This window comes from Gopherus evgoodei, chromosome 5 (genome assembly GCF_007399415.2).
Source record: "Gopherus evgoodei ecotype Sinaloan lineage chromosome 5, rGopEvg1_v1.p, whole genome shotgun sequence".
In the NCBI taxonomy this organism is placed as follows: Eukaryota; Metazoa; Chordata; order Testudines; family Testudinidae; genus Gopherus; species Gopherus evgoodei.
Genome location: NC_044326.1, coordinates 89,429,842 through 89,453,056, shown reverse-complemented (window position 1 = coordinate 89,453,056; position 23,215 = coordinate 89,429,842). Strand labels below are relative to the sequence as shown.

Genomic DNA, 23,215 nt, shown 5'->3' with positions numbered 1-23,215 from the left:
GGAACATACAATGAAAATGAAAGGCCACAAATTTCAAACTAATCAAAAGAAATACTTTTCGAACACTTTAGTTGATCTTTTGAACTCATAGCCGCTAAATACTGAGGTCAAGAATTTAGTACACTGAAAAAAGAAAAAAAACAACCCACCAGGATTAGACATTTCTGTGGCTAATGAGGATATTTACAGATACAATAAATAATGTGTAAGGGGATAAACCCTCAGGTGTCAGGGCAGAAGGCAATCCTTAACTTCCTGGGATTAGGAAGAAACCTCTCCCATGGGCAGATTGTTCCATAATTGTCCACTGCAAGGTTTCTTGTACCTTTCTCTGAAGCATCTTACATGGGTCACTATCTGATACAGCATATCAAACTGGGTGGATCTCTGATCTGCTCTGGCATGATCATATGTTCCATATACCTAACTCATAAATGAGTGGATTTTCCTGGTTTCTAGCTTCCACAGAATACTAGCTTTCAGGTTCATTTGGAAAGACGGAGAAATTACCCTATTATCAGCAACGATACAAATTGAAGAGTAACTTTGCACATGTAGTAGGAAACTTCTACTCCCTTTACTGTTACTCTAGCCCCAGATCTGTGCAGAAATGAGATGATATACCCAAATTATTCCTGTGCAGAAATCCTTATCCACTGAAGAGGTGTGGCATCAAGACTTCTATGAAAAAATATGTGCTCTATAGTTAGCATGTGATCTTCAAAATAGCCTGCAGTTAAGAATCTTCTATAGATATCATGCTTTTTTGCAAATTGTTTAGAAACCAAGCGAGACCAGCTGAGGGTTTTTTCATATTTTAAACCCACCCCATATCTATTAAATCATTCTAAATCTTACAATTGCTGTTATTTTCAGTCCATTGTGTCTACTTCCTGTTGGTCAAAGGTTATTAGGATAGGGTGGTGTATGTATAGTGAGATGGAAAGCTGACAGCAAAAAGAAAGCTCTGCTTATTTTGGTGTAGACACAACTACAGAAATGGCCAGGACATTGCTTGGATTTACTGAAAACACAAAGAGGTAAACTGCTCCCAAAACTGACAGAAGATGTTCTTTTATTAATTCATATGGAAAATTAATGAGGTTTTAAAAAATACATTCTCCAAGGAAAGATTTATATTTTCCTTAGGTTAATTTTTCTTGTCTAGAAAGGATGTCATTTTTGTTTGGTATACAAGTTAAAGATTTTTGTAAGAGCTATTTCTTAGACATGAAAGTAAATATTCAGCACATTTGGTAATTTTGTACTATAAGATGGTTTAGAACACCATTTATACTTTTCTAAGACTTACTACTGCAAAGTGCAAATACAGTCTTGTTCTGATATATTAAGTCAAAAGAATGTATATTTTAGTATAGTGCTGTTCTAAAATGCATAGTTTGTCTTGATATGGCTGGCCATTGCCTGAGAAACTTATCTATGTTGCTTTTTGGTTGTTCAAACAATAGTATGGTACTTGAATTCTCCTTATAGTAAAAATAAACTTGTACTGAATAAACCTAAACAAACATATAATACTTGAGGGATTGAGTTGTCTGCTCTAAAGATCTTCAGTGATATGATCATGAGCTCCTGTGTAGGTTATTGTTACACGATTGTTAAGAGGTTTTGCTTTTAGACTAAATTTCAGTTACCAGAGTGGTTGCTGGGTGAAGGGAAGAGAGGTGACAATAAAATGATCATATGTAGTTATTTGATTCTGCAAAACACTTGATCAGGTGGCTTGTTTGACTATTCTTAGAGAGTCTAGTAGACTACAGAAATATTTTGTTAATTGAATTGACAAGTTAGTATGGGTACTGTTTTATCAACCAAGTATTGTCAAATGAACTGCGATTACATGGAAGCTTTTTAAAACAATTTTTTAAAGTATACTAATGTATACATTAATTATTCAGTGTTGTGTACTCTTGATTCTCTCAACTGCTCTCATTCATTTTATAGCTTTTGTTTCAGTAGTTGTTTGAATCTAAAATAAATAGTCTGTTATGCCTTGGAGAAGGATTTTTTTAAGGGCACCATCAAGTTGATATTAAGCAGTTTCAAAAAAATGTGTAAAAACAGTTTTAGGTATTGCGCCTGTTCTGAAGTCCCTCTGCTGATGTTTTTTTTGGTCTCACAAGCAGATTTTTATATAATTTTAAATATCTTGCTTCTCCTTGTATATGTGAGGCTTTCACAGGACAACAAGGGAAATTGACGAACTATCCAGGTCAGTAGTGAAACTGAACATACACAAGATGCTGTAAATGTACAAGTAAATGAACTGGAAACAGAGAGAGATTTTGTCTCTCAAATCTTCCAGTTACAAACACTACCTAAGATTACTGTAATGCTAGTAAGTAAAAAGTAAGATGTGTGGTGAAATCCTGGCTCCACTGAAGTCAGTGGCAAAACTCCCATTGATTTAGATGGGGCCAGGATTTCATCCAGGAGTTTTAAGTTAACTACGCCCCTATAAAACACAAACTTCAGTTTTTTTAAGTTAAACCATTTTTATGTGATCAGGCCTTGTTGCCTCTCCCAATTACTACTGCATGTTCAAGAATTTGACCTTGGTACTCTTAGTAAGTCATGATGTTGCTGGTTCTTTGTGCTGTGGTAGTGCCTGAAGTTCACAATCAGCATCAAAACACACCGGTCCTATGCAGAGTACAGTCACATACCAAGGGTATTATTTTGGGGCCCAGCACAATGAGTATGTTAAAAGGAGGAAGTAGAAGGATGAAGGTAACTAAACTTAAGATGACACAGTTAGGCATCTCTTCCACAGCTGCAAGATCTATGAAGGTAGGAAATACTTTTTAAAATAAATCAGCCATTTCCAATTTATGCACAACCAGACTGTAATTGGCTGACTGATTGCTTGTAGGCGTTACAGCAAAGTTGGATCTTGAAGAGGAATTGGAAGGAAGGAAATTTCATGGCCTTAAATATTGATTCAGGGAGGACTTTCCACGCATAGAAATAAATGCAGAGCCGGTTGTGGGAGAAGATAGCAAATGGGCAGACAAAGCTGGCATAATTGGCTGAGCAGCAGTCATAGGAGGTGGCATAAGAGACAAGATAGTCAAGTAAATTAATTGGGAGGGCAGAGATGAAAAGGCCTTAAAATTAGGGATAAGAAGCTTAAACTTATGTTGAAAAGGGAAGCCAGCTGAGGAATTCAAGGAAGGGAGTGATGTGGTCAGAATGGTGGTAAGGATGAGACTATATTAGCAGCTGCATTTTGAATAGGTGTGATAGGAGGGGTGTGTGTGTGTTGGGAGACGAGACAGAAGGAGGTGGGCACTTGGAACTAGAGTGGTGTGTGCAGAAAGGAATGACTGTATTTTGAAAACATTGTGGAGGAAGGAGCTGCAAAATTTGAAAACCACTTAGATGGGCAGGGCAAGGAAAAGGCACCCATCCCCGGGACTATGAACATGAGTGATAGGGACAAGGATGCTGTCTTCAGCAGTAATGGAGAGGTCAAGGGAGGGCAGACCAAAAGCTCATTTATGACCACATTACATTTCTTGCTGACAAGACCTTCAGGAATAGATGATGTTGGACAGGCAGGTCAAGATGTAGAATTGAAACAGATGAGGACAAGTCAGGAGTGGTAAGGTTAACTTGCAGGTGATTAGCAGAATCATGATAGTTTGAAGGTTGTAAGTGGGCACGATATCCCAGAAATATTATATAGACCAAAAAGAGAAAGGGTGGTTAGAGCGTTAGCCTGGGATTCAGGAGATTTGGGTTGGAATCTTTGTTCTGCTACAAGCTTTCTGCATGACTTTGGGTAAATCTTTTAGTCTCTCTGAGTCAATTCCCTGTTTGTATGCGGATGATAATATTTCCCTATCACACAGGAGTGTGTGAGGAGATATGCATTAATGTTTAGGAGGTGCTGAGATTGGAGGTCTAGGGTATATAGGTAAGTAAATAGACAGAGGAGGGCCAGAGTCCTATGCAACCCCATGATTTTTGAGAAGGAGAGTGTGGATGTGGATCAGATGACACAGTTATAGACCTGTTTGCTAGAGTTGGCTGGGTCTGGGGATGCCTGCTGTGGATCCAGCAGCCTGGAAGCACAGGATGTTCTCAGGGCTTTTGGGCTTCCAGCTTTGGGAGCCAACTGGCCTGAGAGTCTGGAAGCCCTGGGGTCCTAGGCCAGTTGGGAGTCCTGGACTTTGGGAGTCCTGGAAGCACTTGATTGAAATTGACATGATTCTTCTTAGTTTCAGTCAGCAGCTGTGGGATTCTGAGGATCATATTTTGTTTCAGAAACGCTGTATGCCAGTGTTTCCAAAATTATTTTGTGTGTCTGTGTGTGTGAGAAATTTCTGGTTTGTGGGAAAATTTTGGTGTCTTTCCAAATCAGAAGTAAACTAAACTTTAATAAATATCAGGATTTCCCAGGAACTGGAAATCTTGAGTTTTGGCCAGCTCGTCTGTTAGCACAGTTAGACTCCTAACATAGATGGGACTCAAGGAATGCAGTGCAAAATTAAAGTGCATGTAAAAATGATGAACTTGTAGTTTTAGGCTTGTTAAAACAAGAGAGATCCTTACACAGTGATAAGTTTCTTTTAATTTTTGCCTTTTCTTTGATGCTTTAATGAATAGTTCAGTATTGATTTATTTATTTTAGTTCAAATGATTAAATAGAATTTCTGACATTTTGCTTGCAGTAAATATGCATGGAGGTATTGTTCTATTTTATTTTCAGTGTTTTCTTTTGTTTATTTAACAAAGCTAAAGTTAGAACTAGCAGCACAAGACTAGAAAATGGTGACAATAGTTTGAAAACAGGAAATTTAGCCTTGTGTGTATTCGGAACAGATGATCAGGATGATAGCCAGTAGAGTGGAAACTTCCACTGAGACTGTTTTTTCCTTATTTTGCTCAGTTAGAAAAGATGGTGCTTCCTGGAAAACAAGTCTTAAGTACTTTAAAGAAAGTAGTAACGCATCCAGTATTTTCCTCACTTCACATTTACTTGACTTATTTTTCATAAATGTGTTTACTCAGCATTATTACTAAAAAGTACAATTTTGAGATAATTTAAGGTCTTGACAATCCACCTTTCACAATTACTGTTTAAGATGTTTATACCTGGATATCTGTGGAGGTTTTATCCTCCATTGCCATGTTTTATTTAAAAATTACATTTAAAAAATAGGGACAGTGGAGATGCATCAGGAAAATGAAGCTGTATATCCAAATTTCTAAGTTGTATTGCTACAAATACATCGCTTGGGGTGTGGAAAATCCCCCCTCGAGGGATGCAGTTATACTGACCTAGCTCCTGGTGTAGACAGCACTGTATTGATGGGACAAGCCCTCTTGTTAACATAGCTGTTGCCTCTCGGGGAAGTGTAGTACCTACACCGATGGGAGAATCTCGCCCATCAGCGTAGGCAGCGTTGTCACTGAAGCTCTGCAGCAATGCAGCTGTGCCACTGCAGCCTTGTAAGTGTAGAGAAGCCCTAAGTGATGCTTTCGTCCAATTTTCCTGGTACTGTGGCATGGCTGAATTGCTTGCTTTTAAACCAGCAGTACTCAGTTTACATAAAATGTGCAACAGATAAAATAAAAATAGTGCTTTCTTCTCTTCCTTCATTTGGTTAAAAAAAGAAAACCTCAACTTCAGTATTCTTTGATTACAACTCTCTGAGTGTGTCCAGGTCTTTAGCAGCTACATGGCAGCTTATCACATCTTAGACTACTTTTAAAAACCTACTTTATCTCCACAATTTTATTTTGTTGTAGTTATATTTTAAAGTTTAGAAAGACTGCTGAATTATATCACTCTGTTATTTGTTGTACTTCCTATGATTTTAATACTTAAAAAAAATCTATACTTGATAAATACCTAATCTGCAGGCAGTGTGTTGGAACCAGACATGCAATGTAAATAAACAAACATATTTTGCATTAAAAATAAATTAGATAATCTTAGGGAAGGAATATCATTTCCCCCTAAAATATCTGATGTCTGACTCATACCAGTATTTGTTAGGATTTGGGAAAGTGAGTTTTATGACAAATTACACTGTAGAGTTGCTTATTTTTCTCAACTGTTTTCCAATAGAAGTTCGGCTGCATTTGATCACTTTTATCAATGCAAGCAAAGTCACATTGTTTACAGTGTATTGTTCATTAAATAATTGAAGAGACAAAGCTTGGTTTTTTTCTGTAATTTCATTGTGGCATAACCCAATTTTATATTTGTAGTTATTTTGTAGGATACAATGCATGTTACATATTGTACAGCTGTAAAATACAATAAACATTCTTCAAACAAAAATACCCAAAGGGAAAAAAATAATAAAGAAGGATACATTTATATAAAAAGTTATTCTCTCTCTTGCTGGCTCTCTCACCTCCCCACAGCCCCTTTCAGAGACTTAGTTTGGGAAAGCAGTTATTGAAGAAGCTCTCTTCATTAGTGGTTAGTCAGTATTCTTGTTGGCTCAGTGAGGGCAGTATACAGCTTTCACTAGGGTGACAAAGACTGAAATGTTAAAAATAGAATAAACTTTAAGAATCCTAGATATTTTCAGATAACAAAGAGTGATTTATGTGGGCTCATTTTGCACTTTCACAAAACATAGAGAAGCTTTTGTACTATGATTAGCAAGGGTTCTGATGTCAGTTCTCTTGTCTAGCTTCAGGCTTTATTCTGCTGCTAAATTGTGCTTTGTACTGTAACCCAGAGAATCTTTGTATCTGCCTTATTAATGTGTAGTTTATGGAATTGCTTTTGTTTTTGAGTTTAATCTGTGCCAGTTTCAGTGAGTGACTCATTATATGACTGAAATAAACATTCACATATTCAGTATGCAAAAATTCTTCAAAAAAATAGTAGCAGGTGGTAGGCTAAACTCAGTGTTTTAAGTACTTAATAGTTGGTATTTTGTAGCATTAAGGGCTGAAAACAAGTTCTGTTTAGATGATTAATTTATGAAATTGGAGTAAAAGTCATATTTCACTCTTTAATGTTGAATAGGGCTTTTATTAGTGATAATATGAACAAGTTTCACCCCTTAACACAGAACTATACAGAAACTCCCAAGCGAGGCAAATTTTATTTGTACCAAGCTAATTTGTGTTGCATAAATCTTTAGTATGTTGGGGTTTTTAGAGATTGCTTTTTAAAGATCTCATCAGAAGAAATAAGGACATGAGGATAATTCCAGTTTCTGAAATAGTTGCAGCTTGCAGTATGTTTTTCAGAACTAATTATCAATTAATTATCAGCCTTGAAGGCTTTCTGTGTGGAAAATATCTAAGGCTCCTGTTACGCTAGTATCTAAGCTGTTGTTTTTCTGGTTTGATAGAGATGCAGAAAGCAGCACAAAATTTGTCATATTTTCAGAGCAGTATAGCACAATTCATATTAATTCTGGAATTTTACACATTTTAATACATAGCATCTACTTAAGGTGTTCCATTTGTTTTTTTCTGTCTGTTTTAATTCTTGTACTTTATTGTTTATCCCGCTTACTAACTTGCTACAGTAATCAGAAAGGTGACTTGAGAACTGACTTGAATTGTATAATTCTGCATTTTAAGGCTGAATATATATAATATGTTAATGAGCACAAAAAAGTATGATTATTTGTATAGAATTGCAAGTATAAAAGTCTTTTTTTTTAAAACTCAGATGATTTTTAGTACGTGGTGGCTACTGAATATGCCACAAATTCCAGTTTAAATGTCTGGCATTTTCCCCCTCCCATATTTTTTGTATTATCTTTCCATAGTAGCATCAGCTTGATACCAAAAAAGGCATCCACGCTTGACAATGAGTTGTTTGTGAGCACCCACTGAAAAGCTGACTATACTGGTTCTGAGCCAGAGCTATAAAGATAGAAGCACAGTTTTGATTCCCAGACCCCAGTATGTTTCCCCCCACTTTGTTTGAGGTAATAGGTTACATTTACACTTCTCAGGAACCAGCATGAGTTGTTTTCTGCTCCACAGCTGGTTCCCTAAGTCCAGTCTGAGAAAGTTTTGATCCCAGAGATTGACAGATGCATATGGATATGTAAAGGACACTACAAGTCTCCACACTTTCTTTTCACCTCTTGTTAGTGTGGTAGGCTGTCTTCCTGTCACTGTGTACTCTGTAGAAAATATGAATGGACTTTTTAATGGACGGATTTTTATACTTGTTTAAACCTAAATGCAAACTTTAAACCAAATCATTTTGGCAAGGGGAAGAGAGTTTTTGGTATGGAGGAGAGTTTGCTAGAGCCATCCCATTCACTTTCTTTGAGCTCACACTTTGACTGGAAAACACAAAACAGCCCTCCAGTGACCAGTTTCTGTCCTGGGAGAGAACTGGCCTCTCAAAAATCCTTGTCTGGGGAGCCTAATTGAAACAGACGCCAAACAGTACAGATGCCCTCCCAGCAAGGGGGCCTCACAGTCCGAGTTTTCACCTGCATCAAGATGAGGAGAGCATCCCTGGCCCAGCTCCTAAGCCTGTTGCTCAGCTCCGTCTAGTCCCCATGCTCTCACTCTCCCAGTCCTGCTCGCATCTGCAGCCCCGGCCAGGTGGGGGGACAGTGGTGGGGATGTTCAAGAGTGGGCCTGCCCTGCACTCATCCTGCTGTGGCAGCTTCTGTCTTGCAAGGCTGGGCCTGGCTCCCTGCTCTGGGCATTGTGACCTGGTGTACAGGGTTGCACCACTACTTAGGTTTGGACCAGCCTACTTCCTATCACGATGGAGGGGTGGCCAGGCAAACCAGAGTGGTGCTGTGACTCCATGTGCAAGTTGCAATATCACTTGGTTGGTAGACATCTCAAATATGTGGCCTGGGGCAAACTACCCCTTTCCCTCACTTCCCCTCTGGCCCTGGTAGGAGGAGTGCTTCTAGGGCTCGTGGAGAGTGACATGGGGGAGCAGTGATAATCAACCCACCTACACTCTTCCTGCAACCCACTGGTGGATCAGGAGCCACCATTTGGGAAACACTGTTCTAAATTAAGCTGGATGTCCGTAGCCCCAAGGCACTGATAAAGTAGTTAGGGTTGGTGTAGGAGTCACAGTGCCTGGACTCAGGAAATATATATATTGAATTATATTATATATATATATATAATATAATTCAATGGTTTAAGTTTAAAGGAGAAAATCCAATAACTTACAGTGCGGTAAAGTGTTCCCAGCTAATAAAGTAACTCTCTTTCTACAAGAGTAGCTATCTTAAAATACTACCATTTGATTAACCTACTTTATTCACAAGATTCAGAGAAACGTGCATGTATGAATGAGCATTATGTGTGCTATGAAAGCAAGTAACTATTGAAGATAAAACAGCATGAAATGAAGAGAACACTTTTAAGTACCTAAAAATATAGGTTGTTTCTTTTCCTTCCTGTGGCTGTATTAACTTTCTTTGGAAGCTTTTTTTTTTTTTTTTTTTTTCCTTTTTAGTTTTCCTTAATAGGATTCGTCCTTTCCCATTTGGCAAATATCACCTTACTTTTGAAACTTATTCTCTTGAGCAAAGTCTTTAAACATAAGAGGAAATATTTTTTTAAAAAGGTCACTGCCACCAGCTTGCAACCTGATTCTCCTCAGTTTAGGTTTTTTGTGTGCAATCTTTTGGAAACAATTTGAAATATTTATTGCATTGTATTCAACCTTTTTTTTACAATGCAGTTCTAGTAGTGGAAGTCACTGATAAATAGGTGTAATTGTCTTTAAAATAACATCACTCTTATATTAATGTTTCCCTTTTCCCCCCTACTTCTTAGGCATGGAAGAGGAGGTGGTTTGTGCTTCGCAGTGGCCGTCTAACAGGAGATCCAGATGTGTTGGAGTACTACAAAAATGACCATGCCAAAAAACCTATTCGTATTATTGACTTAAACTTGTGTCAACAAGTGGATGCGGGATTGACATTTAACAAAAAAGAGTTCGAAAACAGTTATATTTTTGATATCAACACTATCGACAGAGTTTTCTACTTGGTGGCAGATAGCGAGGAGGAGATGAATAAGTGGGTTCGCTGTATTTGTGACATCTGTGGGTTCAACCCTACAGAAGAAGGTAAATTTAGCATTTTTTTCCCCCCTGCACAGCACTGTTATGTCGCCTTACAAAGAAGTATTTAAAGATCAATAGTTATTTTTATAGCAAAGAGAGGAAATGTATTATATGCAGATGTATGCATCAGATATGTAGCTCTTTTACTATTTAAATGAAATAAATGGGACAATGAGATCTGTAGGGTTTGTTTATTTTTATGACCTAGTGCAGTGGCTTTGATACGCCAGAGTGCGCAGTCGTCCCCCCCCGGAGTGCTGCTTTACCGCATTACATCCGAATTCGTGTTATATCGGATTGCGTTATATGGGGGTAGAGGTATACTTCAAATTTCATACATGGCTTTCCTAGTTTGGAATAAGGTGCTGCTGCATGTTTTATGGATGTAACCTTGGCCTGCATTGCCCAAGTGCCAAAATTTAAATAGCTTGGAAAATCAGCAACTGTTCATCCACATGCATTTTCAGTATCTAATTTTTACAAGGTACGTGTCTCTGCATCCACATATTCAAATCATATGCACTAGTTACATTGTTATCCCAGCTAATGTATAGATTATTTTAAGATGTTAAATAGAGGATAAATTACATCTATCTACTGTCAAACCTTCCTCTTCCTTCAGAAAATAAAAAGTATACCAATGTTACTACTTTCCTATAGGAACAAATATAAGCATGATTTATATCCTTTCCCCAGAGGGACACCAGCAACCTTCCCTCTGGCCTAAGGAAAACTGAAGACAGTTCCCTTCAGAGTCTGACAGCACCACTCCTCAGGTTGGCTGAAGGACTTGATACTATGTGAATCATTCCATTACCAGCCCTTGCCAGATTAAGGGTTGAGGGAAAGCTTTGCTTTTGTCTGCTCCTCTTCAAATCAACTCCCTTGACTTGAAGGGGGGGTGGGTCAGGCCAGTGGTATGTTGTGCTGCCAATAGGCTGCCTCATCATGAGAATGTGATTGTTGTTGTTTTTGTATTTTAAAGATTAATTTGGGGGTGGGGGAAATATTGCTCTGGTGGTGGGAGGGGAAGGATTATCTCAGTTGGTCACTGTGTTGCTCCTTCTATGCTATCTGGTAGCTTTACTGGAATATCTATGGTGCTGGCAGGCTAGTATTTTCTTTCTTTTTTTTCTCTTTGTCTTGCACAGGAGTGTTTCTATGTGGTGTTCAAGCGTAGGCCTTCCAAGCAGAAATGATTTATGCATGTCGTCACCATTCATTTTGGAAAATTACAATAACTTCATTTTGTTGTTTGGACAATGAGCAGATTGATTCGTGTTCCTGAATCATCAGTGTCACAAGCTGTTGAATCTGTGCAGATTTCTGAGAGCAGAGTTAAGGAAGCCGTACAGTACAGTACAATATATTGTAGGACAATTTCTTTTACAGGGATTTCATTTTCAAGATACAATTTACATATACTTTCAGTTGTTTTGGATTCCTGGTGAGTCTGGAGTTACCAAGAAATAGATATTCAAGTTGCCTAAGAACCTTAAATAATTATTCCTTGTAATTAACAGAAACAAATTGATGGGTGTTTAATGTTTATTTCTACCCTATCTTCAGATGAAAGCAATAAAGTGCTAATTTCCAGGATCTTTTTTTCTATAATATCTGTCTAAAATGAAAATGGAAAGTGGTAATGCACAAGAGTTTATTTTAGTTACTTTTCGGTAAAACTTTATACTATATCGCTCAACACACACGTGTTCAGCAGAAAAAGTACTACGTGTATTTTAACTATTAACAGTATGTTCATCAGCCTATTCAACTAAATAAATGTAGCAAGAATAAAGGAGGAGAAACAAAATAGGTGAAAAAGAACAGAAAAAGAGTATAGTGTATATCCCTCCACCCCTCATAGATCTTGGTTATTTTTTTCATAGCATTTAAATTATATTTTCCAGAAATGCTGATTATGTTTCTTCAAAGGAATCAAAGTTCTACTTCATGCACAAAGGAACTTTTTTCAAGATTCACTAACTCATTCCGTACAAAATAGAAATTTTACTTTCGTCTGTTGCCTTTCAGTTTTGTAAAATTTGTTTTTGATTTCAATTTTCTGCAGGTTATAGGATTTACTTCATAATGTTAAGGTTCACAGATGCATTATGATTAGGTACTTCAGGTTGCTTGCAGCTAGGTGGGGACAATCAGTCACCAGCCTGAAGGGAATGCCCTGAAGTTCCTTCCAGTTGTATCTACTTCCACAGTGGCAGGCAGGCTCAGATGTTGTTATTATTATCATCATCATCTATTTTTGTAGTTGGTTAATACCTAAGAGCCCTAGTCATGGATCAGAACCCCATTTTGCTAGATACTATACAAACAGAGCAAAACCAGTCCCTTTCTCGCAGAGCTTACAATAAGACAAAAGACAACAAGGAAACAGTGAGATAGTACTAGCCAGCATGGTGGGCATGGTCTCAGCACTCCTGTAGCTTAATTGTTATCAAGATTTTTGTAGGCATCACAGCAAAGGGAGGGATTTGAAGGAGGAGAATGAGAGAGCTTTGCAGATGTTTATGGGGAGCTCCTCCCACACAAGGGGCAGCATGGGAGAAACAACAAAAGTGTTTGCTTGAAAATTTAACCATTGAACACTGGAGGCTGGCATCTTTGGCTGATTGGAGGCAGGAGTTGACATCTTAATAGCACATAAACAATGATAGGTGTGGATAGGTCATGAAGGACCTTGAAAGTGAAGACAAGCAGCTTATGTGTGATGCAATAGAGAATGGGGGAGCCAGTGGACCGATGTAAAGAGAGGAGTCACTGGTGTTGTCCAGTTATAGAGAAAGGAGAAAGAGCTCTGTTTTGTCCATCTTGATTGTACGTTGATTGCTGTATGTCCACAAGGAGTTGTTAGAGAAATTAGCTGTGATTATAATTTGAACAGAAGAAGACAGGTCTGTAGTAGAGAGGTAGATCTGTGAGTCATCAGCATAGAGATGACAGTAGAATTTGTGTTGGCAGACAAGATGGACAAGCACACATCCATGGGTCCATATCTAATGCATCCAAGGGTGCTGAGGGAGTTGGCTGATGTGATTGCAGAGCCACTGGCCATTATCTTTGAAAATTTGTGTTGATTGGTCTTCAAGGAATCCATTTTGAAGCACTGGGAGGAGAGGAAGGTAATCAGGAACAGTCTACATAGATCTACCAGGGGCAAGTCATGCCTGACCAACCTGATTGCCTTCTATAATGAGATAAGTGACTCTGTGGATATGGAGAAAGCAGTGGATGTGATATATCTTGACTTTAGCAAAGCTTTTGATACGGTCTCCCACAGTATTCTTGCCAGCAAGTTAAAGTGGTATGGATTGGATGAATGGACTATAAGGGAGAACAGAAAGCTGGTTAGATTGTCAGGCTCTATGGGTAGTGATCAATGGCTTGATGTCTAGTCGGCAGCTGGTATCAAGCGGAGTGCCCCAGGGGGTCGGTCCTGGGGCCAGTTTTGTTCAACATCTTTATTAACAATGTGATGAATTGCATGCTCAACAAGTTCGCAGATGACACTAAACTGAGGGGAGAGGTAGATATGCTGGAGGGTAGAAATAGGGTCCAGAATGACTTAGACAAATTGGAGGATTGGGCCAAAAGAAATCTGATGAGGTTCAACAAGGACAAGTGCAGAGTCCTGCACTTAGGAAGGAAGAATCCCATGAACCTCTACAGGCTGGGGACCGACTGGCTAAGCAGCAGTTCTGCAGAAAAGGACCTGAAGATTACAGTGGACAGGAAGCTGGATATGAGTTGACAGTGTGCCCTTGTTGCCAAGAAGGCCAATGGCATGTTGGGCTGTATTAGTAGGAGCACTGCTAGGAGATAAAGGGAAGTGATTATTTCCCTCTCTTCGGCACTGGTGAGACTACACCTGGAGTACTGCATCCAGTTTTGGTGCCCCCACTACTGATGGGATGTGGACAAATTGGAGAGAGTCCAGTGGAGGGCAACAAAAATGATTAGGGGTCTGGGGCACATGACTTACGAGGAGAGGATGAGGGAACTGAGGTTATTTAGTCTGCAGAAGAGAAGAGTGAGGGGGGATTTGATAGCAGTCTTCAGGTACCTGAAGGGGGGTTCCAAGGAGGATAGAGCTAGGCTGTTCTCAGTGGTGGCAGATGACAGAACAAGAAGCAATCGTCTCAAGTTGCAGTGGGGAGGTCTAGAATGGATGAGAGTGAGAGTCGAGGATAAAGATAAGGGTGTGGGAGAGGGTTTGAGGAGAGTGTCAAAGATAGTAAAAGAAGATGGCTAGGATTGCAGACATGGGATTCAATTAAAGTGGAAATGTAAAGTTGCTTAGTTAGGAACATGGCAGAATTGAAGGAGGAGAGAACAAATTTGTACTGGGGGAAGTCAGCTTGGTCACAGCAGTTCTGTCAGAGATGTTCAGCAGCGTAGGAGCAGGCACAGAGGAAGTAGATAGTTAGGCTGAGCCAGGGCTAGCAAGGCAGACCTGGCGATAGCAGAGAGAGGGGGTAAGGAGTCCAGGATAGATGAAAGTGAAGCATCGAGACAATTGACAACCATACCATGGAAGAGAGGAGAGGGATGAGAACCAATGAGAAGTCATTGACATTGATGGAATGGGAATCACAGAAAGGCTAGGTATAGGGCAAGAGGAAGAGAGCAGATGGGTGATGCTGAAAGAGACAAGGTGATGGCCAGATGGAGAGAGTAGAGTGCAACATTTCTCATAGCCTAATTGCAGATATTTTGGAGGAGGCTGCAGGGCTAAAAATGTGTCCCAGAAATGCATTAGTCTGAAAATTTTTATCATAGAACCACAGGATTAGAAGGGACTGCAAGTGTCATCTAGTCTAACCTGCCAAAATGCAGGCTATCAGTTAATTGGCTAACTTTTATTGCCAAATACACATCCTACTGAGCAAATATGAATTTGACGTATGGAAGAATGTCTATAACTTAGCTGATTTCTTTTCCTCAGGAGAAATTATTTAAAATCTTTACTGATTGACTTCATTTTCCAAACTTATTAATTGGATTTCCTCTCGTGCACTAAACTCACCTTAAATAAAATGATTTTTTTTAATGGAAGAAAAGTTGATTTAGAAACTGTTGAGTGTCAAGTCATGGGATCCTTTGAGACATTAGCTACAGCAGTAAAAGTATCTGTCTCAGACACCCAAAACACAGTTGGATCTAGATACCTGCATTCCAGTGGAAGATGCAGCAGTAGATGGCAAACCTGCCCTGTGACTGAAGCAACCTGTCTTTGGAAAGGAAAGCTGAAGCTCATTTTAGTAAAGGAAAAGAAAAGTAATCCTGAATGTCTTTCCCCCTCTACCCCCCTTCTCCTTTGCTCAGGGAATCTCAAGAAGGATCTTCTAGAACAGGGGTTCTCAAACTGGGGGTCGCGAGGTTATTATGTGCGGGGTCATGAGCTGTCAGCCTCCACCCTAAACCCCGCTTTGCCTCCAGCATTTGTAATGGTGTTAAATATACAAAAAAGTGTTTTTTAATTTACAAGGAGGGGGTCGCACTCAGAGGCTTGCTATGTGAAAGAGGTCACCAGTACAAAAGTTTGAGAACCACTGTTCTAGAAACTGGTCTCAGTAAAGATGTCTGCTCAATATAATGTTTAGAAAAGAAGAGTAACTGTTTATGTTGGAAGGTATTAAGGAGTGCATAGAGAATAATGTAGGAAAAGATTATTTGGCATTATAGGAGTCTGTTCTGTCCTTATCTTACAAACTGCATCCTGCTTTGGTTGTCTCCACTCAGAAAAGATTAGTAAAAACAAGCTAAATAAATAAATAAATAAAAATCCAAATTCTCTCATCCAGCAGGTAGAGACAAGGAAATTAATAAGTTCATATGATATGAACCTGTGCTATACAGAGACGCTTGCACTGTGTACTTCAGTTCTTGGCATTAAAGTTGCATTATTATTGTATTTTAATAATACTTAATACAGCAAAGCCAGTCATCCTCTATGTCCTGTTCTTAAGCCTTTTTTACACTATAACACCATTTTAAAGACAATAGCAATGAAAGTAACCAATTAAAATATTTATTAGAGACCAAGACTGATCTGTAAATCACTTTTCCTCATTCTGAATTGTGATTTTATAACAAACAAACAGAAAACTAGGGTTGAAGGTTTTAACTGAGTAACGTCATCAGTTTTCAACATTTCACTCATTTTGTAACTTCCTTTAAAACAAAACACAAACACACTTAGTGCCAAACCCCATTAAACTTCTCCTTAACCCCAAATGTAACCATATTTCCCTGTGCAACTTTTCAGTTTTATTGTGTTTTTCAAATTTGTTTTTAGCTTAAATAAACGATATAGGGAGGAAGGAGACTAATTGTTAGTTATACCTTATCTTGTGTTTTGTGAGAGTGCCTTCTCTGAGTTGAGAGGAAGAGGAGAAATTTTAAACTAAAATGCTTTGCTATTTTCCCTTTTTTATTTAAATGGATAGCCAAAAATGCAGCATGAAATTATACACAGTTTGCATAATCTGAACACCAAATTTGAGAAAAAGTAAACACTGAAAGTCAGAAATGTTAACTATAACACGATATAAATTTAGGGGCTGTCCGTCAAAGTTATAGGTGTTTAACAGTAGATCGGACTGTCCAAAACATAAAATAAACAGACAACTGCTAAATTATTTGGAAAAAGAGGACTAAATGTAACTTGATGAGACTGAAAAAAGAAAATAAGCTTTTGAAATATACAGTTCTTCAAAATTAGTCATTAAAAGGTCAAGAATGTAAAGATTTGATTTTCTTTTATGATCCTACACTAGAGCTGGTTGAAAGGCAGAGCTTCTGCTATGTGGGAAATTGGGAAAATCTGAAAAAAATTCTGTTTCAGAACCAAGTATAAATTTTAGAAATTTCCCTTGGCGGGAAAAACTGGAAAAATATTTGTTTGGAAATAATCCAAATGTTTAATTTCAAATATTTCTAAAGAGAATTGATCCTGGGCATCCAAGCTCTGCAACTCCCAGCTCTGCTGTGGCTCCCAAGTTTTCTAGGCTGTCAGTTCCACGGCAAGGAGCCTAGAAGCCCTGACAGCTCCAGCTTGAACCTGGGTTCTTCAGGTTTTCAGGCTCCCAGCTCTATGGCAGGGAGCCTGGAAGTCTGGTGAAGGCTATGTGAGACTGCCCTATAGGTGTGGCCCCTGGAAGTGCAGGCTGCTTAGCTGCCTGCCATGTGAGCTGGCAAGAAAGCAAGTAGGTTTCCAGTGGAACATTGCTTGTATTTTGTTGGAAGTTCACTGAAACCATCTCACTGGAAAATTCCCGACCATCTCTGTATTACACTCTTCACAGAAGAGTGTGTAAATGTAGGCTGTATTTCATGGATGCTGTATTTACTGTCTTGACTCATATATTGATAGTTTATGTGAAGGAGCTGAAAACCTCCAAGGGTGAGTGGGTGACTCAGTTCATATTTATACAGGTTTTTTGACTGAGAGATTTATTAAAGATGATGTCCTTGATTTGAAAATGGACCTAAAAAACTAATGCAAGAGGAGAAGGAGAAGTTGGTGTTGGGGTGGGATAGAGGAGCTGAAGCATCCTGTGTATCAGAATGTGATTTATAGTGTATTAGAATAATACTGCAGAAATGATGTCCCTTATAAAACATTAGTTCTTTGAAAGATAAGTGATTTAGTGAATTGTCTTAGTACTTTGAGATTATTTGACATTCATTTTTCCTTCTGCGTACCTCATTCTAGGGTGAGTGGAGCGGTGTGTGTACACATGTGCGTACGCCACCGCAAATTCTTGAGTTTTCTGTAGAAGTGTGTACTCTGTCTATGTAGGCTCTCATATGGCTCCATCTCCATAGTATGTGTCTAATTTGTTCAAGGTTATTACTTTAATAGATAATTTGTCTTTAAATCATTTTAATTAGAGCATCTACATAGTAGTAACTGGATTGAAAGACATCTCTAAGAATTGTAGAGCCAGGCAATGGCTTATCTGTTGCTGATTCATGCTTACAATGGGAAAATCCCATTTTTACTTTCCAGTAGTTCTACTTGCATCCTATGAAGAATGCATTCTCATACTCTAAATCAGCACGATTGACATTTTATTAAATCAATATTTTTATAAAGGCTCTCATAACCTTTTATATTCTGCTCACATTATGCAAATACTTTACATAAGTATTACATACTTCAAAAAAGTGGTAGAAAGTTCTACTGTGCTCATTTGCAAAATATACTATATCAAATAATTTAGTTCATACATAAAAAAGGCATTCAAACCTTCTAGATTATTCTCGGCGGGCAGACATCAGCAACATTGTAAATAACAAAGGGATAAGGGAAAACCTTTCATTATTCTCGGTTGCAAAATGTCCTTTTAACCATTGTTTAATTTTCATAACTATTTTGTGTGTAACTTTGCTCTTATAGCCAGCTTTATATTGACCAGACTGACAAACACTCAACTGGGTGACACATCTGTCCACTGTTGCCAACCAGCAAAAAAATAAAAATCCCCCACCCCCACTTGTCCAGTATAAAAAGCTGCTTGTTCTAGCTGTACTGAATACAGAAATTCTAAGTGAAATGGGATACTTGTTGTGCTCATGTGTATGATAAATACACTGAATGCTTTTCCAATTCACAGTTATTTCAAAGCAGCTCTGATGTCTGAGCTGTGGGAACAAACCAAAAGATTTTGAATGTTTTTTTATTAGTGTGCAGATGGACTAATCTGTTCATTCAAAATGAAACAAGATCATTATTAAAGCTCATTAAAATCATAGTAAGCTGCTAGGCTAAATCTTTGACATCAGGTTCCAAAGTATATTAAATGACTAAAGAGATCTTTGAGTGTTTAAAAACATAAAATTAAAACATTAATGTTTACTTTGTCAGTACTGAAAACAATTATTAACAATACTAAAGTCACGCAAGGCAAATTAGAAGTACCTTAAGATAAAGGAAAAATAATTTTCAGCTGAACTAAGACTTTTGTTTCAGAGTAACTCAATCACTGTTTAAATCATACATTGGTTTAAAATAACGGTTAGGGACGCACTAGAGCATGCCACGCATCCACATCAGGATAGATTTCACAGCAGAAGTTCATAAGTTGAAGATATTAATGGTTTAGCATTCCACCCACTCCATATACCAAGCATATATTTGGATCCAATGTGGTGTTAAATTGCCAAATAAACATTTTATAGTTGGCCCCTTTCATTCTATTCCCAAGGTATTCAGCCCATTTCTGAATTCTCTTGCCATTCCCCTGCAAGTGGGAATGAGAGTACATGTGAAGGGTCCCTCAGTTCACAAAGATTTAAAGACTCCTCTTCTTCCTCCAGTCAAATAGGGTCCAGCGGTCATCTCCCAGACTTCTTAATCATGTTTTCTTCTTGGAGCTGGTCACTTTGAGCCTATTACCTGCACTGGCACTGAGAGTGCCACTGAGAGTAGCTTGGCTGCACCCACGCACATGCTGCTGGTATTTGCCTTCTGTCAACCCACTAGGTTCTGCTGATCGCACATCTGTCCCTGTGTCTGCTAGACACGTCCGTCTTCCCTGTAAATTTCAGGGACATCTTACTGGATTTTCTTGTGTGTGATTACTGCACTACCTGTGTACAAAAAGATCCTAGCTCATGTTTGAGGGTTTTATATACAGCAACGGTAAAAAGGGGGGCCACAGAGTCCATCGCTTCTCTTCTCAACCACCACCTCACAAGCCTGGCTAATGAAGGAGCAACCTCTCCTCCTTCTCCTCTGCACAGACATGTTGTCTGTGTGCATTCTGAGCTGTCATGAAGGAAGGAGAAGGGAAGGGTCTGGAGCAGCTGAGCCCGCACTTTACTTTACCTTCCCCTCAATCCTCCTCTTGTCAGGAACCCAGAGATTGTCTAGACCCTGCCGGTCCACTCTGACATATCTTGGGAATGAAGAGAATTTTGCAATTGTCATGTTAATACAAACATAAGGGAATTAAGATGTTTGTTGTATTGTGAAATGTGGAAAACTAAAATCTGTTCATATAAAGTCTTTGCCGTTTCTAAACAGAAAATGATCATGTCATAGTCACTTTTTAAAAAAATTTCTTAGAAGTTGAACCTTATTCAGAATTATCATTGAACACATCCTCATCATTCTGGGAACATTCCTTTAATGAAGCTGCTTAGTTTTGTGGGTTAGCCTTGTAGGTCGCTGCAAGGTTAATGGATTAGTTGCATTGTAGGGTAGTGAATTAATTAGAACAATGCTAATATTCAGATAGTGTTGGCAAGATGTGCAAATTGCACTTGCAGAGTCTTGTCGTTTAACAATACATAAGTTAAGGATGGTCCAATAATTTAAGGAAATGAAACAGTTAAATTTAAAAACAGAATAAAAGGGTTAAAGGTTTATTGCTATCTGATGTGGCTAGCATTTTTCAGACTACCAGACAAAATGTGTGTGTGTTGCTGGAGAAACCAAAGAATTAAATTTGACAAGAAAAGACCATTCACAAATGGAAGGTAGAAAAGAATTATAAAGAGGAGAGATGGGACACCAAAAGACCCACCTGGGTCTAACGTTGCCTCACAATAATAAGAGGTGTAACAAGTCAGGACTGGATAGCAATAGAAAGACTTCTTTGGGAATATAGCACATCTCACAAAATCTTGCAGGCAACAGTGAATGTTCCATATCAGCAAAGCCTTTTTGTTTGTTTTGTTCATTTTTTCCTGTTTCTTTTCAGTTTTACCTAGTTTTCTAGCATCAAAAACGAAAGTGACTGGGATCAAGGTAAAATGCATTGAACATGGATCATGCAGCGATAACAGAATTTTAACCTACGAGCGCTTGATTGTTGTTTTAAAGCAATAGATTTGTCTGCTTAATTGTTTCATGGTACCAGTCAGCATCTTTATTTTGCTTGTGACCAGAAAAGTGGGTGAAAAATCATGTTACAAGACAAAACCTCTAGTTTCAAAGGGACAGTCAGGCAACTGATGATATCTGGAAAAATCTGAAGAATAACAGTGGTCCCAAGGCATTTTTGAATGGCCTAGAATGAAGTAGATCCTGTTCCATGCACCAGATTTGTACATCAAATCAGACACAATGATCTTCCATATACAGTTTTGTTTAGAAATATTTTTCTAATATCCTACAGACCTGTTTTGAGTGAGTCAGAAATTATTGCGATGCTGAAATTGGCTTAAATCTGCATACTGTCATCTTAAAATTAATGTTGTTTACCTTCCAGTGACATCATGTAGTTTAAAGAGGACAATAAACTATGAAAAGAGCGATTAACATCTATGTGCTTTTATGTCATAGATGCTGTGAAGCCACTTGGCAGTTCTTTACAAGCATCTGCTGAATTACCGTTAGCAGTCAACACTTCAACATCTGTACAAGGAGAATCATCCTTACCTCCTCCATATCAACTAATTAACATCCCACCTCTGGAGTCCTCATCTAGCCAAGAAGATCCTCAGGATTACCTATTGCTAATAAATTGTCAAAGCAAGAAGCCTGAACCTACCAGGTAAATGAGTGTTTTCATTTTTTTGCAGTAGTCGTTTCATTTGTATAGAGCAAAGATGGTTATTCCTGCAAAGTATTTTGGTATATTATGTAATTGTTTGAAGTCATTCAGCAGTCAAATGCACTAGTCTTGATTCTTTATCCCTGGGGTTCTCAGACTGGGGGTTGGGACCCCTCGGGGTCGCGAGGTCATTACATGGGGGGGTCGCGAGCTGTCAGCCTCCATCTCAAACCCCACTTGCCTCCAGCATTTATAATGGTGTTAAATATATTAAAAAGTGTGTTTAATGTATTGGGGAGTCTCACTCAGGCTTGGGGACGTGAAAGGGATTGCCAGTAAAAAAGTTTGAGACCCACTGCTTTACCCCGTCACTTCTGCTCTTCTCCCTGTTTTTTGTGCTTGAATTTCTTGTTTTGATAATATGAAATGATAGCATCAGAGCCAGCATTTCTGTTTTGTTGTTGTTTTTATAAATTATTTAAAATATTTGCTGATAAAATGTACCAAACTAATAGTCCCAGAGACCAAATATTTCTGTATATCTCGGGAATTAGGTGCAACTTGGATAGCAAAGATGGATCCTTCTTCTCACCATTCTCCATTGTGTCTCATGCCAGCTCTAAGATGGAGAGGTGGCCTTTTTAGTACCTTGTACTTCAACCATGACTAATATCAAGGAAGCCAAATTACTAACAGTTACAGTGGTGGCTCGGTGATAGGGATAAAAATCAACTCGGACCTGTACTGAGATCCCCAAGTCATTTAACACAGGCTGCCAAGCAGCCCTCAAATGATAAGTTTTTGGATATTACTGACCTGGATCAAATTCAAACAAGAGATCTTAGAAAAATTAGTATGATCTAATTATGTCCAATTTAATATTAAATAGATTTACCCACCCTGTTATCTCTCCTAAAGAGTAGAAAACTAGAATATATCAAAAAACCTGAGTAGCTCTGGTAACTGATGTACCCAAGTAACCGCTGCTTCTCATTCTAAATGGAAACATAATGCCCCCTGTATAGGAGGATGTAATATGTAGTGGTAAATATCCAGGAATTATTGCTTTGTTTCTCAGAATGGTCCTTGGAAAACTTTAGAAACCTCTCAAGCAGAGCTGCTTTGCTGTTAACAATTTAAAATAATGGTCCTTTGTGTATTTCTAGAGAAGCTTATTCTTTTGATTGCAAAAGGGCATATTTAAAGGCTAAGCAGAGGTCTATTAAAGTGTTTTTCCTGAGTCTTCCACACATTCACTTAGAGCAATACCTTGTCAATGACGTGACTGTCTGCCAGGTTTCCATATTGCTGTGCCATGCATTCTGGAGCATCGCAGAGTAAGGTAGAATCGTCCTGGGACCAGAGGAATATTTCTTAGTCTTCTTGTTGCTGACTGCAACCAACTCCCAAAATAACTCATTTAGGGCAGGCAAATAAGCCTGCTCTTCTGCAGTCCATGGAAGATGAAGGTGGTGGGCAGCTCCCCCACATCCAAAACAGTGCTTGGAGTGGAGGGTGCCCACTGGCTAACTCCTAAAATATTAAAGGGAAGAATGTCCACAGTGTCTTGCAACCTGAGGGGAAGGAATCTGTGTAATATGGAGCAGTAGTAGTTGCTCTA

The 23,215-nt window shown here is 38.6% G+C and overlaps 1 protein-coding gene across 7 annotated transcripts in view; it reads left to right on the top strand.

Annotated features, from left to right (window-relative positions):
• GAB1 (GRB2 associated binding protein 1) overlaps positions 1–23,215 on the top strand; it is a 136,393-nt gene that overhangs the window by 76,762 nt on the left and 36,416 nt on the right. For all 7 annotated transcript variants that reach the window (XM_030563697.1, XM_030563699.1, XM_030563695.1 and 4 more), the window contains exons 2-3: positions 9,778–10,072; positions 21,384–21,594. In XM_030563697.1, coding sequence (XP_030419557.1) covers positions 9,778–10,072; positions 21,384–21,594 — 506 coding nt within the window. The remainder of the gene's footprint in view (positions 1–9,777; positions 10,073–21,383; positions 21,595–23,215) is intronic.